Below are 16,923 nucleotides of genomic sequence, written 5' to 3'. Positions count from 1 at the left end.
ACTTAAGTGATTCTGTTGATGGACTTACTGCTGACTAAACTGTGTGTCCTCGTCGCATTAGAAAGTACACCACGCTCTGTGCTTCTGTGTTTATCCTTCTTTTTGTGACATTATTAACAAACACCAGACTATCCAGTAGTGTTGTGTCTAGTTTCCGAAGATGGATTTTCTTTTGAATTTTTGACATGTGCGATTTGAAAGAATATCAGCTAAACAAACCAAATTAGCGCATACTGAACCGCAAATAGGTCCGCCGTATGTTCACGATGATCCTCATTAGAAGCGTGTAGCTACATCATATCACTCCACAGACGGCCTATTGTTGCCGTCCTGTCAAAATGGGCCCCGCGTTGTGCACAATCGGGGCGCAGCATGTTGCTTTGCATTTTTGCCCCAGACTCCCTATGTGCCATTGTATCCATGTGGAGGACGGGCCGCCCCAGTTCAGGGTAAAATCCACGCTTGCTCTGCCAGGAGCAGTACGCTTAGCTGTGCCTCTATCAAAGGGCGCTGTGAGTCTGAGGGCCTCACGCTTTTCCACCTCGACTATGTCTCTCTGAGGCATCACTGTGTGTGAGCGCGCGGGCCACACAGGGCATTATTCATGTGATGCTCTCTCTCCTCACTGTGTGATATGAAGGGGAGGTTAATGAGTTTGGGCCTCTATCTGGACGACGGAGGTTTTTAAGGAGCCCCCCTCTTGTCACGCAAACACTTTCCCCATCCGAAGCAACTTTAGAAGCCGCGACATCGCCCATAAAGCATCCGCAACCTCCGCTGTCCTGCAGACATGTTCTAGCGACGCGCCACTGGACGACGTTCCTTTTCTGTTTTTATTTTCGACCACCGCTGGAAGTCCTGGCTTCCAGGCTTTGACTTTTACAACCTGGCGCTGATATAAAAGGGCCTCTAAACTATCCCGAGCTGGGATTACCATAAGCAAACTCCACAAAGCACGTCATCGCTGCGGGCAAACATCAGGGTGGCACAGGTTCTCCTCGCTCCCTGCAGCCGAGCACAATCTCTGGCATTATAAAAGCAGAGCGGCGGCGCTCCAGGACCGTCCCCCACCCCTGTAAAGCAGGTTCATTTTATGAGATCATTGTGCCACAGGACTTATTTTAAATCCAGCTTGCCAGCTCTTGTTTTCGGTGCTATAATCGTCCATTTCAAAGCCGCTGGAAGGAGATCTCCATCCTACCTGCCCCAGAAAGTTTTCAGTGTCCTACACCCTACTTTCCCTCCTTTTTTTTTTTTTTTTTTTTTTACTCTCACATTAGCCCCCGCCCCCATCCTCCCTGTCTCCTTGCTCTCCCAGGTTGGAATGTGGCTGTGTGGGCCAGTGTCAACTGCGGTCTGTCCGTCGTCGCAGCCAGCGGCTCAAAGCCTCGGAGCAAACAGGGCCCGGCTGCAGCCGCCTGCCGCTGTGCTAAGTGAATAATTGCACTGTAAGATGACCGCCGCTTCGCAGCTACGCCGCCGCAGCGCGATGTTCACACGTCACGCACCCGCACACAAAGCTACACTTATGAACACAGGGAGGGAGGGGCGAACAAAGAACAGACGGAAAACAGCTGGTTTTACTCTGTGCTTCAAAAAGATGTAAGGCTGTGAGCCACGAGCAAATCTTTTTTTTTCCAGTGGGGCATTAAGGAGTATTTTAGCCGCTTTACAGAGATCTGACAAGATCTGGGCAGGATCGAAAAGAAAACATGCGGCTCAGTGCGACGCTACTGCTACACCATGAGAGGGCAAACAGAGCAGTGGTTTTATTCGTAAGATTTTATGGACAAGAAAAGATGAATTATGGTGCATTTTCACCTGTTTTTCCTCGCAACATCCCACTTCCACCTGTTTCTGGTTCTTTAACAACCTGCAGTAGCTAATAGACGCCACAGCTTAGCTAACGTAGAATGAATGTGGTGAAGAAATGTGCAGCTCGTTTTAAGGAAGGTTTCTGTATTCAAAATGATGCAGCAATCAGCCAGTAATCAAAATAACACCATCAGCAGGTCAAATATGGAACAAAAAGCAGAAATGCATGAAGCGTAAACACCTACATTTAAAAAAAAAATAAAAACAAAATCAGATAAGATTATTTTACAAACCTAATATTAAAAAGAAAATCCGGAAACAACCAAAATCTGAAATAGCTCGAATGATAAGAAATCGATATCAGCCACAAAAAGCCAGATTGCTGTACGCTTAATGAAAATTGATCAAAGAAACATAAAAGTAAGAAGCTCTAAAGACAATTTGAATTTATTCTCAGATGTCTGTTATTAGTAAGAAGTTGAAAGTATTTCATAAACCAAAGACCCAAACACAAAGCCCTGTGGAACCTCGAATCATATAATCAATCACTGTGAGAGATCAGTGTCCCACAAAACCTCTCATCATGTTCATTAAGCTCGTTTTGAAAAAATATTAGAACTGTTATCCGTTCATGCATCGAACTCCAGATTGACAAACATTTTCCAAAAACTCTGAAAGAATTCTGGAAGAACATCTTTAAAATAAATCAGGTAACAAAATCATGACTCTCTTCCCACTTAACTTTCTCTCTCTGTTGTGCTCCACTACCACCTACACTAACTCTTTAACACTCTCATGTGGGGGATGCTGGGAGACCCTGACAGCCTAATGTGGATGTGATTAATGAAGCAGACCTGTGATGCTGTCTAAAACATGCCAGACATGAGTCTGCACTGCAGCTAGCGGCCGTAGCGCTTCACTGTGAGCATGCATGCAGCAGTGAACTAGGGAGTTCGGCAAAACAAGCAAAAAGAAAAAAAAAACAAAAAACGCACCGGTTTTCCGCAGCGGGAAGTCGTCCCGAGGGTTGTAGACGCCCAGCACCGGGTGATTGTAGGTGGACACTGCGGTCTGTGGAGGCGAGCTCTGGTCCAGAGAGCTATGCTGGGTTTTTCTGCAATAAGAAAAACAAACAGAAATCATCGACAGCGTGTGTGTCGAAAAGAAACCGCCTCGTCCTCGTGGACCTAAACGATTAAGGCGTCATGAAAATCGCTTGGCAAGGATGCAGACATGTGTCGCCATCTGCTCGCTTCCTACAGAACAAAGTGTCATTTGCAGGGAAAACTTAAGCCGCGTTTGGATCTGGCCCAAATGCATGTTCCTGACAAGAGGGTGCGCAGTTGTCTCTTCCAGAACTCAGTGGGAGTCCAGAGTGAAGGAGTTTATATTTAAGTTAGGAGCAGAGGCAGAAACACAGACACTGTATTACGTAACAGTATTACGTAACATTACTTATTCTCTCTACTGTATTTGTAATTTATGAATTTAGTCGTGCCATTTTACAAAAAAAAAAAAAACAACACTTTGGAAAATGTAAAATTCAAACCTTAGAGTTGGCAGAAGGTGAAGGAAGACAAGTCATAAACCAGAGGGCCCAAAACAGAACCCTGTGGTTCCTCACATCACGAGAACATCCCATAAAACATTACATTAACTGTTTAACCTTTAAAAACATTTATTGAACTTGTATTTCACACTCAAATTAATACATTTCCACAGTGAGATTACGATGCTGCAAAAAAAGAAAAGTTAACTTAAAGCTCTTCACTCTTATTTTATTTCCTTCACAAGTGCAATTTACTAAGAAAATGAGAATGAATGACATTTCCCGGCCATATTTATTCCTCGGAGACGTCAGAGAAGTGGGAAGATGTCGCGAGAACCATGCAGGCGATTCTGAAGCGTCTTCTTTTAATTTCAAATGTGATATTTTCTCACTTCGGCCACAAATGCGATCTCAACTGACACAAGCACAAAAAGGTTGAAGACTACAAACCAAAAAAAACAAAAACCAGTAACAAGAGGGAGATGAATAATCTCACCTTTACTTTGTGAAACAAACAGAGAAGCTAAACCTGCACTGATATTATTCAGCGGCGTATCTTTCAATCTACTGATGTATGCTTCTACATAATGAACACTTCAGTCGACGCCACGTTGCTGTGTTTATGCTCACGCCGGCTTGCGGTAAACAAATGGGAAATAGCAAGTGTGCACACCTGCAAAACGAATCGAGGAATGCCACAATTAACTCCCAAGGACTTTCAGCCGTCGTCAGGATCCAATATCCTCCTCTCACTTTTACATCTGCACATGTTTGTTTTCTGTCTCTAATCACTCAGTGAGACCCAAACAGAGCAGGCAGGAGGACAGGAAGCATGCGTCATTACTTAGCTGTCAGTCCACTGTTTACTGCTGCTTCCAATCAGGTGACGGTAAAGGAAAAGCCGTCTTACCGGTACCAGTAGGGGGCGTCGTTGGGGAGGCCGCCCTGGTTGAGGCTCCGCTGGGCAAGCGCCTTTTTCTTGTTCAGGACGAACTCCTGCAGACGCATCTTCACCTCGGTGCTGGCCACAGCGCCTGATGCACACAGGTAAACACAAGATGCAATAAATTTCTTGTACTTAAAAGTCATCAATACTTGAGATTCCTCCGAAAAAGAGTAGTAACTTTTTATTTTAATATTTCAAACACCAAATACATCTTAGAAAGCGTCTTAGCAGTAACTATCATCTAGTCTTCCTTATCTCCACTCTATGGCGTTCAGCCAATCAACGGCAAGTTTTATAAATGTAACTCTTGGATTGGCTGCTTCGCAAACGTTAGCCAACAGCGTGAAAGTAGCATTCGGGATAGGTACTTCGGCTTTTTATCAATTGTGTTTTGTTCCCCTAAATTTAATGAAGAAAACACAATCTTATCTAAGTAGTAAAATATTATTTTACTGATTTAAAATCAGTTGATTCATCTGTTTGTGAAATGCTGCAGACATGATGTGGAGTTAGGATTAAAAACAGACAATCATCAGCGTAGAAATCAATAACTCAGAGGCCTTCGAAACGGGAAATTTAATAATTGCCACATAAGAAATTAAACAAAAATGATGCAAAACTCTTCGGAGAGATTTGCAGACACAGTCGCCGCACATCACACTCATACAGACACACGGGAGCAAACACTGCACCCCTCCGACTCCCTGCTTGCCCGATCCCTGAACATTTTCCATAGAGTGTGAGTAGGCGCTCTCTCAAGGACGCCTGTCCATTTGCTTTCAATGAACTTGTTGAGAGAGACGTCCAGAGGTAATAGCTCGGCCCGGCCCGCGCCAAGGCCACCGGGCTATTACCGCTCGCACACCGCTGCAGAACGCGCCGCCTCTCCGAGTGAAATGGAAACGCATGTGAGGCAAACACAACAGTTATTTCAACCTTGGAGCGGCTTGAATGAGGAGCTCTTACTGAGCCTGGCTGCCTGAAGCCTGTCTGACACGGAGAACTATTTGCAGAGCTATTTAGCTGTGGAAGTGTCTAGTTTTGCTTATTTTAGTGCTAAAAGACAGAATCTGTAACGAGAGGTGTCAAATCTTTTAATGAAGTTCCTCCTGCTGCTTCTAATCTCACCTCGCTCATGGTGCTTTTGCGACAATTTTGCTAATTGAAGAACCACAACCTGAAGTTGTATTCTGAGACAGAAGCACCATTTAGTTACAGCTGCAAGTCTGAACCAGATTAGCAGATCTAGAAACTAAAACCTTTGCCTGTTTTCCTTTCCAAAATAGCACGAGCTCAGTCAGATCAGACTGAGAGCATCCGTGAACATCAGTTTTTATGTCTGGTCACAGATTCTCAATTGCATGTAGATTTGGGCTTTGACTAGGCCACTCTAACACCTGAAAATGTGTTGAAACTTTTTGCCATGTGAGCCAAAAACCTGCACACGCAATCTTTTTGAAATATTAGTACACACAAAATACATTTTATTGTAATTTATTCTCACTTTTTGAAGAATAAACCTAACATGGAATATTTAAACAAGACAAAATTAAACTGATTCTTGCACACAATCTTAAAAGTGTGGCATGAACTTGTGTTTTTCTCTCCTGAGTCGGTGCTGTGCTGCTGTGCTGAGTATTGCCACAGATTTGCAGTAAGGTGTAGATTTGGGCTTTAACTATACCATTAAACACATGATACATTTACTCTTAGGTCACAAAAATGTAATTTAAACAATTTTAAAGACACAAAACTAATTTCATTGTGACTATTTGTACATTTTTATCTCATAAAGCATCCAGATTTTTTTTTTTGCGGGGGTGGATTGTTTTCTAAAACTTCAATTGCTGTCCTTCAGCATCCACAATAAAATACAGAAAATATCGAGATCTAATGCGAGATCTAAAAAGTGAAAAAGCTCAAGGGTTGCGCATAATTTTTGTTGGCACGAAAACTCGTGTAAACGTCAGGCGTCGTCGTGGGAAACACGCGGTGTGGGAGCGACTTACTCTCCTGGCCCCGCTCCTTGTTCTTCAGCAGCTGCAGCTTCTGCTCCCTCTGCTGCTTCTCCAGCTCCTGCTCCAGCCGGTGGTTCTCCATCTTCCTCTGGTGCTCCAGCAGCTCCTGCTGGTGCTTCAGGGCCAGCAGCTCCTGTTGCTGCTGCACAAAGAAACATCAGGAATATTGTGAGTTAAAGAAAAAAATAACAATAAAAATAAAAAAATGAAGAAAGGCTTTCTCGGCTTCGTAAGAACTCTCTGTAACAGCCTCGTATGAGCTTCCTTCAGAACAGATTCAATTCGTTTCTTTTCTCGCTTTGAAAAAAAAAAAAGCATTTTCATTTAACTCCCGCTCTCTCTGAAGTAAATAACTCTGACAGCTGTTCAAAGCCATAAAATTAAACCTCTGCAATTGCTCTAAAAACCTCAGGCCAAAAGCTTTAGCCTTTAAACAAATATAAGCAATTTAACTGGGAACTAGGCTTTAGCAAAACACATAATCCAATCTGCTTACTTCCTCATCGCGCTGTAAAATCTTTTTCTTTTTTTTCTTTAAAAAGGCTCCAAGAGTAAATTTCTTTATTTTTCCGCTAAAAACCAATCTGTGGCCTGACAGCTTGTCCTGCAGCCCTAAGGTCAGGAATAAAATCAGCTCCAAAGCTAAAATGTGCCCACAATCGCATCCTTTTCATCACGCTGAAGGGTCCTTAAAAAAAATTAGACCCTCGCTGTGAGTCACTGTGCATAAAAGCAACCAATTAAAAAGCACTGAAATGAGCTTCTGCAATAAACAATACGCCGCTATTAGAGACTCGCATGTTCCCTGATAGCAGAACAAGACGAACTGAGGAAGCATGAAAAGTCTTTTTCAAATAATGCTTTAGATTACTGACAATAAAAAAACCCAAAAAACTATCTAAAGCAGCTTCACTGTGAGAGGAAGTAACCTGGTGATTGATTGGGACACAACTGACACCAGGTGTAACTAAGAATTCATTTTTACGCAGGAATTTTGGTCGACTCTTTTCTGCAGAATTAACTGAGCCATTAAAACGGGTTTGACGGCCATGTTCGTACTTTTACTCTGCTACTCCAAAACCTTCAGTTTTTATACTCTACCGATAAAGTGAATCATTTTTGAAAACTGAACTTAGTATTTACAAAATGTCATAATATCTACATTACGTCTCGAGATGCCTCGATCCACTTTTTTCCTTCTTTCTTTCTTTCTTTCCTTTAAACACAGACATAACTCTACCAAATTGCAAATTTATTTGATATCTGTACCAGTAGGGCATCACAAGCTCGGTCAAACATGTAAAAACAACACAACTTTAATTTGTTCAACTGAGAGGATAAGAGCCAATATAAAATAAATAATAAATGACCTTTCTGGGTCTTGGGTTGAGTTGGTTTTGGGTTTTGTTCATTCCTGTGTTCCTCTGTTCTTTTTCTTTGATTAGTTTCTGATTTACTTACTTTCGTTCAGTCGTTCTCAGTGTTTCTTGTTAGGTTTATTTCTTGTCTCCAGTAATTTCTTGTCACTCTAGTTTTATTATGTTTCTTGGCTCTAGTTATTATTTAGTGTTAGATTTCCCATAGGTGCTTTCCCTCGCCCCGAGTGCCATTTTCTCTCTTTCTCTCTCCTCACACCTGCAACTCGTTAGCTCTATAATTAGTTAAGTCTTTATTCAGAATTTAACCTCCCAGTATTTAAACCCAAGCACTGTGAACAAACAGTCCCTGCTGGATCATCCAGTCTTATCCTGGTTACTTTACTCTGCTTGCATTTTGTTCCTGGTTCCTGTTTTTGTTCTGCTCTGGCTCCCTGTGTTCCCTGCGATTTTTGTAAGTTTTCAGTTTTGTCATAAACGTTCAACATGACCCATGCTCCCCTGTCCAAGGTGCGTCCCGCCTCTTGCCCATTGATGGCTGGAGATAGGCACCAGCACCCCTCCCAACCCCAATGGGATAAGGGTGGAAGAAAATGGATGGATGGTTGATCCTGTCTGCTGCACCTCTGAGTGTGCAGACGATTCTCCATGAAGAGCTGAGGAATACGGAGTCCCTCCAAGCTTGTTTAGTGACCGATATTTGATCGGTTCACAGCAGTGGCACGCAATCAGCCGGGTTCCAAACACTGTAACTGGGCATTCTACGGCCGGGACGTGAAACTGTGTTTGTGGCCTGGCCAAATCAGAGCCCCGAAACAAGGCTGTGAATAAATTAGTGGCTTGGGGCCGAGAGGAGGAAGAGCTCTCTGGAGCGCAGCCAGCCATCGCTTTTTGACTTCAAACCGAGGTTGGGGAAGAGGGAAGAGGGGTTTTAGTGGGCGGGACCTCGTCGCCCACATGCACACAGGACACTTACACACCCAAAACCCCTTGTGGCTCGGCCGACCAGAGCCGTGCACATCCTTCCCTCCTGAGAAACAGCTTGTACAGGAGATTTCTCTGCCGTCCGCAAACGCAGACGAGCGAGTGCATGCAAACGTTTTGATGAAATTTAAGAGGATGTGTATGTTTTCATGTTTTCTAAGGCAATTCAGTGTGTGTTTTGTGTTTGTGTGTGTATGTGTGCGTGCATGCTCGTGTGTGTAAGCCCGGTGAATAGAGGTGATTGAGGCTGGGAGCTCCGTGGTGAAACCGTGCGTCACGAACATCTGAGCCGTCCCGTCGCTTCAACCGCAAGCCAAGAGGACCCTTTAGATGGCAGCGCCCATTAACCAAAGCATCACGAAAACCGAGGCAGGACTCTGTGCTTGGCAGGTCTTAACAGGGACGGGCTGTGTGCGGAATCTGAAGCGAGAGCGGCAAGCAGCACAGGCGAAAGGAGAGCAGGATGCGGTTTTAAGGGAAAAGATTAAACGAACGGTGTTGATTTGTCTTTAGCGTCTAATATTGTTGCTCGGCGAAAACCCCAAACAGTGGCGCGGTTCTCGTTTTCGCTTAGCATCAACAACTTAGCAGCTTTTATTTAAGAGGCATAATTTGAGTGCATTTCTTCAGTTTGCAGGGGGTAAAAAAATAGAAGCAATAAACAAAAATGCTCTGTTCAAAATGGGAAAGACAAGAGAAGACGCCACTTGGATATTTACTAGCAGCATTTATGAAGAATCCACAACTATTTTCTTTCTGTGTAAGTACAACGTGACCATGAACCCAACAAATCAAAATGAGAAAGATAAGATCTGTTTCGGTCATTTTGGTTTATTTAATCGCAACTTCCTAGATTTCCTCAGTGACATGATTCCTCAGTCTAGTCTTTATACCGCTTTATTTTTTGTTTATATACTCTGTCTGCCCTGTCTGGTCGAATAAAGGTTACACAGAACATAAAATAGTTAAGAAATTTACGAGAAAGTAAAAAGCAACAGAAGCCTGCCGCCATTTTTAGTGACAGCCACGATAAAACTAAACAGGAAGTGTTATGAACAGATTCAATGAGGATCAGTTTATCCCCTCTAAGGTACAGTAACAATTATTATAAGTGACATAAAAGATTTTTAGAGTAAGGAACTGAAGGAAAAATCTCCAGTTCAGGTTAAGCTGCTGAAAATTATTTAAAGTTTTTTTTTTTTTTTATTAATTAATGGCGGTAAATATAGAGGATGTTGTAGCTATTAGCGGTCCTACCCAGGATACACAGAGGATTAAATCGTTATCCCAATAACAAAGAGCAAACCTGTCACCTTTTTAATAAAATAGTTCTGAAAAGAACTGCTTTGCCTTTGCCAGAAACTACATTTATAAGCTGGTTCTGGTGCTGGCTCTGGTCAGGGTCCGTTTTTGATACGGGCAGCTGCCCAGGGCCGCATTTAAACAAGGAGCCGCACAAATGTAATGTTTCTCATAACTACTGTATGTCCGAAAGAAATATTCTGTTGCTTTAATGCACCTTTCTGGTTTCATGGTTATTGCCTGTGCTTATGCATTTCTTTCCGCCACACTTTTTCTTTCCACTAAACTTTCCACTTCTTCAGCAATGACTTTTACTGCTTTACCGTCCTTGTGGAGGATGCAAATGGCGTAATTATAAAAACGAGCAAAAACTATATTCTTATCATGTCAGTTTCACATGAATTTAGCTATTTGAATTTTTCATTTATTGAGATGCAATCAATGCAACATTGCTGCTTTTATTAATAAATCTTTGGTTGTTTTTCCTTATTACATTTTTTAAGCATGACATTTAAAAAAAATGATGGTTAAAAAATGTAAAAACATTCTGAAGAAGCAACACAGATTGCACAGATTTAGCAATAAAACAGAAGTACAATGTTAAAAAAAAACAACAACAAAAAACCCCAGAAATTTCCAAAAGAAGGAAAAGGATTTAAGGAAGTATGAAAAGAGTAAGTGAAGTGAAAGAAGAAAGGAAGACTTTAATGGAAAGAAGAAGGTGGCAAAAAAACAACAAGAGATCAGTGATGAATACGGGAAGAAAGAGAGTGACAAAGAATGATGATGGAGGAAGAAATACTTTTTTACAAAAAAATCAGACAGATTCACCACTTTTTTAATTTAAAAAAGTCATAAAAGCATGAAGGGAAAAAAAAAAATGTCAAAGGCAGCTAAAATAAAGAAGCAATATAAAGTCAAGCTAAAGATTTATCTTCGCTCCAAACAGAGTCAAATCTATTTTAAGAAAAACAAATACTGCAGAATCCCGCCATATTAAAACTTTCTCTATTTCCGCGCTCCTCATCAACGTGCAACGCCACAAAGGGATGCATGCTGATGTGAAAACGAGTGAAATTCGGTACGTTAGAGGAGCTGAAAGACAGTAGAATCCACTCCGCTCTAATTAAATCCAACTCCAGCTCTTTAATCATTTAAAGGAAAGCTTCACACGTCCATTTTTCACACTCTTCCTGCAGCCAGACACGTCTTTATATTGCCCTCATCCATCCGAGGAGTTAAAGAAAATGAAGCTAAAGTGCCTTTCTGTTTCTCTGCTCGAACCGAAGCCATTTAAAGCTGATGAGGCTGCTCTTAGCTGCTGAGTTCAGTCTGCCGACTCCCGAGGCCGAATAAATTAAGAGCCGTCTTCGTTTAGTTTGGGGGAGATTTAAACAGCGACGGTGTACAAGCCCGCTGGTTTTATGTGGAGTAATTGGGCTAATTTAAAACTCCATAGGTTCTTATTTTTGCATCTTTCCAATGAATTTCTGCGAAACGGGTGAGCGAGGTGTGTAGAAAGAGGGGGAAATCCTCCTTAATGCTGCTCCATAAATAATGCTAATTGTAAATGATGTACCTTAATGTGCTCCTGGAGCTGGGCCTCATGCTGGCGGGACAGCTGCTCGTGCTGCCGCTGGAACTCGGCGATCAGGATCTGCCTCTGGATCTGCTGCTTCTGCTTCAGGGCCAGCAGCTCCTGCTGCAGCTGCTGCTCGCGCACCGAGGCCGCCACCACGCCGCCGCCGCCGCCACCGCCACCGCCACCCGATCCTCCCAGGGAGCTGGGCGAGAGCTGGCCCGGCGGGGAGAGCGACGACACCTGCTGCTGCTGGTGGTGGTGATCCACGCGCAGGTCCATGGGGATGGCAGCAGGGGGCAGACGCAGGGGCAGCGCAGAGTTAATGTCCACTGAAGAGGAGAGAAGAAGAACGATCAGACAGGTGGAAAGATGGAGGGAGACAAAACGTATGGATGGATGGATGGATGGGTGGACAATGAGAGGTTGTTGTGATGATGTAAAGCCTTTCCCATTTCCTGCCTACTTCGTGTTGCCAGGTAGCTCCTACTCCAGCGATTTCTTACTTCTTATCAAAACTGAATGTGTGAGTGAAATGTAACTTCTCTTCGCAAACTGCGTCTAATCACAGGCAATTCCTGATATAAGGAGGAAAATCACTGTTACCTTGAGGGTAAGGCTGGTTTGAATCACCCTTTTTTCTCTCAATAGACAAAATCGGAATTTGAAAACTCCTTTTCCACGAGAGAAAAATGTAAAGTCCAGCACTAAAACCCGTATTACTGAGAATTTTATTGATACATCTCACGAAAGAAATGAACACCTCCAGGAGTGTTTTGTATCGGCAAGGCCGAGTTTCCTAAATAGGATGCACTCACAACTTCATGTCAACAACAGAAGAACATTCTGACGCCAAAGCAAGACAAGCGGAACAGGATGAATAATCAAAACACGGCACAAGGTTAAAAGCAAACATGTTCCTCTTCTTCTGCACGTCGCCGTGTGTTTTCATACTTAGCACGACTGCAAGGTTATGAAGCTGAGGGCGGATTAAATCAAAGCACTTCAAGAGCGCTGTTTAATTAGTGCACCTCTTAGAAAAATGCCCAGAAGAGATTTTTTTTTTAAACTTTGAGATTTTCATTAATTAACGCACAAAAAGTCTCCCGTGTTTTTCATGCTCCTTCACTTTTACGGGAGGAATATACGTTAGATTTTAAAAAAAGTAAAAAAAGAAAAAAAGACTTGGCTATTTTAAGCAGCACATTGGATGGACCGCTTGTAAAACAAGAAAGCAGTAAACGGATAACAGAGCTGTAAATCAGACCGTTCGGATTAAAGCTCTTGGATTTAGTTCCCATTTCTGAGAAAAAAGTTGATCTTTAATGAGCATCACAAATTAACTCCACGCTTGTTCCACGTGGTGAAGTAACATCAGTTCCAAGAGAGCTATCTTTAAACTTGGCAAAATCCCGATAAGATCTATTGGGAAGGAAAAGTGCCGTGCTGCTCCTCCACACGGCGCTCGCTGACCCATCCGACAAAGCCTGCATTGACCTCCCCACCCCCCACTCTCCCAGAACCCCTGACTCAGGCACAGGAAGCCCACCAATCCGCCGGCTTCCTACCAATAAGTCTGAACAAACAGGAGCCAATTGGTCCGATTATTTGCCTACAATGTTTGCGGAGAGCCGGGGATACTTCACGTTAATGAATCGGCAAACAAAACATCCGAGGTGAACTGAACCGACACTTTGAGTCGCTTTCTGCTTCTGCTGCAGGTCGTTCCTTGTTTGATGCATCCCCCCCCTGAACATCACCAAACTGTAACTGCACATCCAAGCAGCTTTGCTACTGTTAAGGCCATATGGCGCCTGTACGCTGAAATGCTCGACTCTCGCTGTGTGCAGCAGGTGAAATGCCCCCCCCCCCCCCCCCCCCACGCGGTTATTGCACAAGAACAGCGCAATAACATGCAACAGGGTCCTAAGGGACTGCAGTCATGTGGGGGGAGATTACAACACGTCTCATAGACTGCTGCTGCTGGGACTAATTGAAAGGGAGCCTGCAAGACGCGGCTCTACGACCTGGAACATGATGAGAAGATGAGAGAAAGAAAGGAGAGCTTTATAAGAAAAGAGGAGTTGTGTGAAACTGTGAATCAGCAGATTGGTTTCTTTTTTAAACCCTCTGACTCATTCAGTCTGCGGTAGCTTCACCTGAGTCTGCATGAGTCACTCTGTAGCTTAAGGTTGGAAACCAATGGCCGATCAAAGATCAATAAAAAAAAAAAAGAAAAAGGTCTGAAACTATCAATTTTACTTCTATAAATAAACCTTAAAATAAAAGCAACAGCTCTGAAGAGATGAACCAAGTGGAATGTCTTGGTCGATTGTTATTTCTTTCTTCCAGATGCGACCACAAATTAATTCTTTAAAATCGGAGTAGAAGCGACGTCACACTGTGTGCGAGACCTATCTGTTCCTGTAAAGAAGGGATTTACTACCATAAAGAAAATGGAAAATGTAATGACTTGGAGTTCAAATTTTAAACCGTCTTTAGGAGCCTTTGTGTCGGAAAAGATTTACGTTAGCGATGTTAGCTTTCCTAAAAACAGTCTTCATATGCATTTCCAACAGAATGTAGCTTGAAGGTTTGCAAAAGTTTCCCAACATTTCCAAATCAAGGAGAAGTTGAACGTCTAAAAGGTATGATTTGCTGAAGATTAGGAAAAAGATCTGTTTTCTTTTCTTTTCTTTTTTACTTTTAGGGTCAAAAGATGGCATTTTTGGTAAAACTTTGATCTGCTACCACCAATTATGTCTGATTTATCTTAAAATTCTTCAACTTTAGAAATGAGAACTCCATTTTAAATAATAACGTCTTGCTCTCTCTTGCTTTCTCGCAGCCTGAATTAACATAAAACCTGTCTCGACATATTTATTTTTAAAACACAGCTAACAATAACTTTTCTTCTCTTCTTTGCACCAGTTTTTCAAATATCTCAGATTCCTTTCCAACAGGCCAGTTACTGGTTAGAGCTGATCAAGCTTAAAGTTGTCCGATTTCAATAGGCAGCAATTTTGGCGTTGCTTCTCCATTAAAGTCTAATATAGACCTACCTGATTCTGCATGAGTCACTCTGCAGATTAAGGTTGCAAATCAATGCCTCATCTGAAGCCCTTTAGGGACAAACAGGTAGAAAAGCAAAGCAATCGGAAACATTGGTTTTGGGGACGATAGAAAAGCAGAAACGAGGAAGGATGGGTTAGACCTGCACTTGTCAGAGCTGCGCCGCAGCATTCTCAGTTAATGTGAATCCATAACTCACTTTATCCCCCAGCTCCCCCCCCAAACAAAAAAAAACACCGGCACAAAATGTTCAGAGGTGGAGGGGGAGGTGTCTCTGAAACGATGCACTCATCGATGGCGACGCATGCGGATCCGTAAACACACCTCGCTCGGCGTCTCCGCCACCCTGGCGGTGCTAATTGCTCACCAGATGAAAAGCCGGAGCTACAGAAAGAAGTCAGTGGTGTCGTTACCCATCTCTGTCCTCTCTTCCTCACTGACGCACCCTCCTCCTCTTCTGCTCTTCTTCCTTCAGTGTGTTGCGGGGGAATGACAGCAGCGTTCGTTTGACTTGTCCTCATGCTCTCTGTCTCCGTCGTCCCCTGCTCCGGTCTTAACCTGATGGGTGTCTCCCTTCCCTCCCGTCTCTCTCCTCCCCTCGTCCCCGGCTTGCCCAGTGGTGACATCACAGGGCAGTCTCAGGCATGCAGCCTGTTTATTCTGCAGCTTTTCCAGGAACCAGCGGCTCTCTCTCTCTCTCTCTCTCTTACACACACAAACACACACACACACAGCACTCCCTCTCTTCACCCTTTCTACTCTTTTCGCCTCGCTCAACCCGCTCTCCCTGCTCCTAAGGCCGAGGAAATCCCTTTTTAGCCTCCCCCTTCAACTCCCCCCACTTTTCCCACTCACTTCACGCAGTTCCCATCCCAAACTCAAAATCACAACAACAGCCTCTCCCTTCTTTTTTTTTTTCCACCTCCGCCCCCCAAACAGAAAAACAAGCAGAATGGATTCAGGGTGAAACGGAGCAGATGAGTTTTCACACTCCGTTCTGTTCGCAGCCACACGCTTTTGTCAATCGGAGGCATAAAAGCACCACCGACGGAAAGTTTTGAACCTTCTGGTGTGACACATTTGGAAGCGGCTGTCGGTCTTTGTAATAAACTATACAAAAAAAAAAAAAAAAAAAAAAAAGAGATCCCGCTTCTGATCTCTCTTGATTGTTCATCTGGGGCTCGGTCAGCCGACTGTTTAAAGAAAGCACAAACAGTGTTAGGCTTAGCAACTCGCTGAGCAAACTGTGGGCCAGAAAAGCGCGATCAATCTCTCCCTTTCCCGCTGCGGCGGAGCTGCGAATGTAAACTAACTTTCCCCGAGTCCTTTTTACAAGTAAGCTCAGCCAGAGTCGTCGCGGAGACAATGCCAGGTCGAAAATAACGCTCTGAAGGGACGGTTGTGGATTTGTTTCGCTTTAAAACTGTCAGTGCTGCCTCCAAAGTAACCTTTAAAGCACAAAACGGCACAGCATCTTTTTTTCATGTCTATTGCAAAACATCTCTCCAGGGTGGAATCGGTTGTGTTTTTCCACGCAGGAGGTTAAGTTTATATTATTTTACAACCTGGCAAAGATCATTTTTATTACCACACGATAATGTCTGCTGTCCTTTGTTTATTTATTTTGTTTTTTACCACAAGAGCAAAACCACAGATGGCCAAACCGAATCAAACGGCGGAAATCTTAAGATTTTTCCTGATCGACGATCAACAAGCCCACTCCTACAAACGACAACAAAACAGGAACAAAACAGGACCTCAAACTCCTCTAGCCAAAAGAGAAGCTCCTGGGAATGACCTGGCTGCTGCTCGGAAAAGACCCGCTTTGATTTGGGCCCCGTCGTCGCCCGCTGACGTCAAACATGTTCCTCCGTTTACTGATGCGCGCGGGATAAAGGATAATGTGAGGGGCCTTCGCTGCCAAACCAAAACAAAGACGGCGTCTCGGGGGAGAGCCGCGGGAGCTTCCAGGGAGTCTTGCGCAACAAAGCCGGTGTACCTGTCTGACAGCAGCTGGGTTCGGTTTCAGTTTGTCGGTTCTAAATAAAGGCTCCCCCTTTGATCTGCAGCCTGATTTAGCTCAGACTTGTCAGCAGAAAGCACACGCTTCAGTTTTAATGGGAGCTTTCTGCCGCGTAACTAAGACATTCTTTCTTGTTTTCATTTTGGGTCAGAACGGGACCTTAAAGGGTTCTTAAAGGGCCGGTTGTGCCGGAATGTATTGATAAAACCCGTTTCAGATTGTTAAAGGGACGGTATCGCGTAAAACCGACTTTTCTTTT

The 16,923-nt window shown here is 43.5% G+C and overlaps 1 protein-coding gene across 4 annotated transcripts in view; it reads right to left on the bottom strand.

Annotated features, from left to right (window-relative positions):
- The window catches only part of LOC122827152 (histone deacetylase 4-like), a 57,100-nt gene that overhangs the window by 17,632 nt on the left and 22,545 nt on the right, over positions 1-16,923 (bottom strand). For 3 of the 4 annotated variants that reach the window (XM_044109757.1, XM_044109759.1, XM_044109756.1), the window contains 4 exons: positions 11,570-11,901; positions 6,320-6,470; positions 4,275-4,398; positions 2,811-2,929 (listed from right to left, as the gene is read on the bottom strand). In XM_044109757.1, coding sequence (XP_043965692.1) covers positions 2,811-2,929; positions 4,275-4,398; positions 6,320-6,470; positions 11,570-11,901 — 726 coding nt within the window. Of the gene's footprint in view, positions 1-2,810; positions 2,930-4,274; positions 4,399-6,319; positions 6,471-11,569; positions 11,902-15,054; positions 15,200-16,923 lie in introns of those variants that run through there. The other variant, XM_044109760.1, reaches the window with a different exon arrangement.

This window comes from Gambusia affinis, linkage group LG24, assembly GCF_019740435.1.
Source record: "Gambusia affinis linkage group LG24, SWU_Gaff_1.0, whole genome shotgun sequence".
Lineage (NCBI taxonomy): Eukaryota > Metazoa > Chordata > Actinopteri > Cyprinodontiformes > Poeciliidae > Gambusia > Gambusia affinis.
Note: the sequence above shows the minus strand (reverse complement) of the source record. Positions and strands in the feature narration are given on the sequence as shown.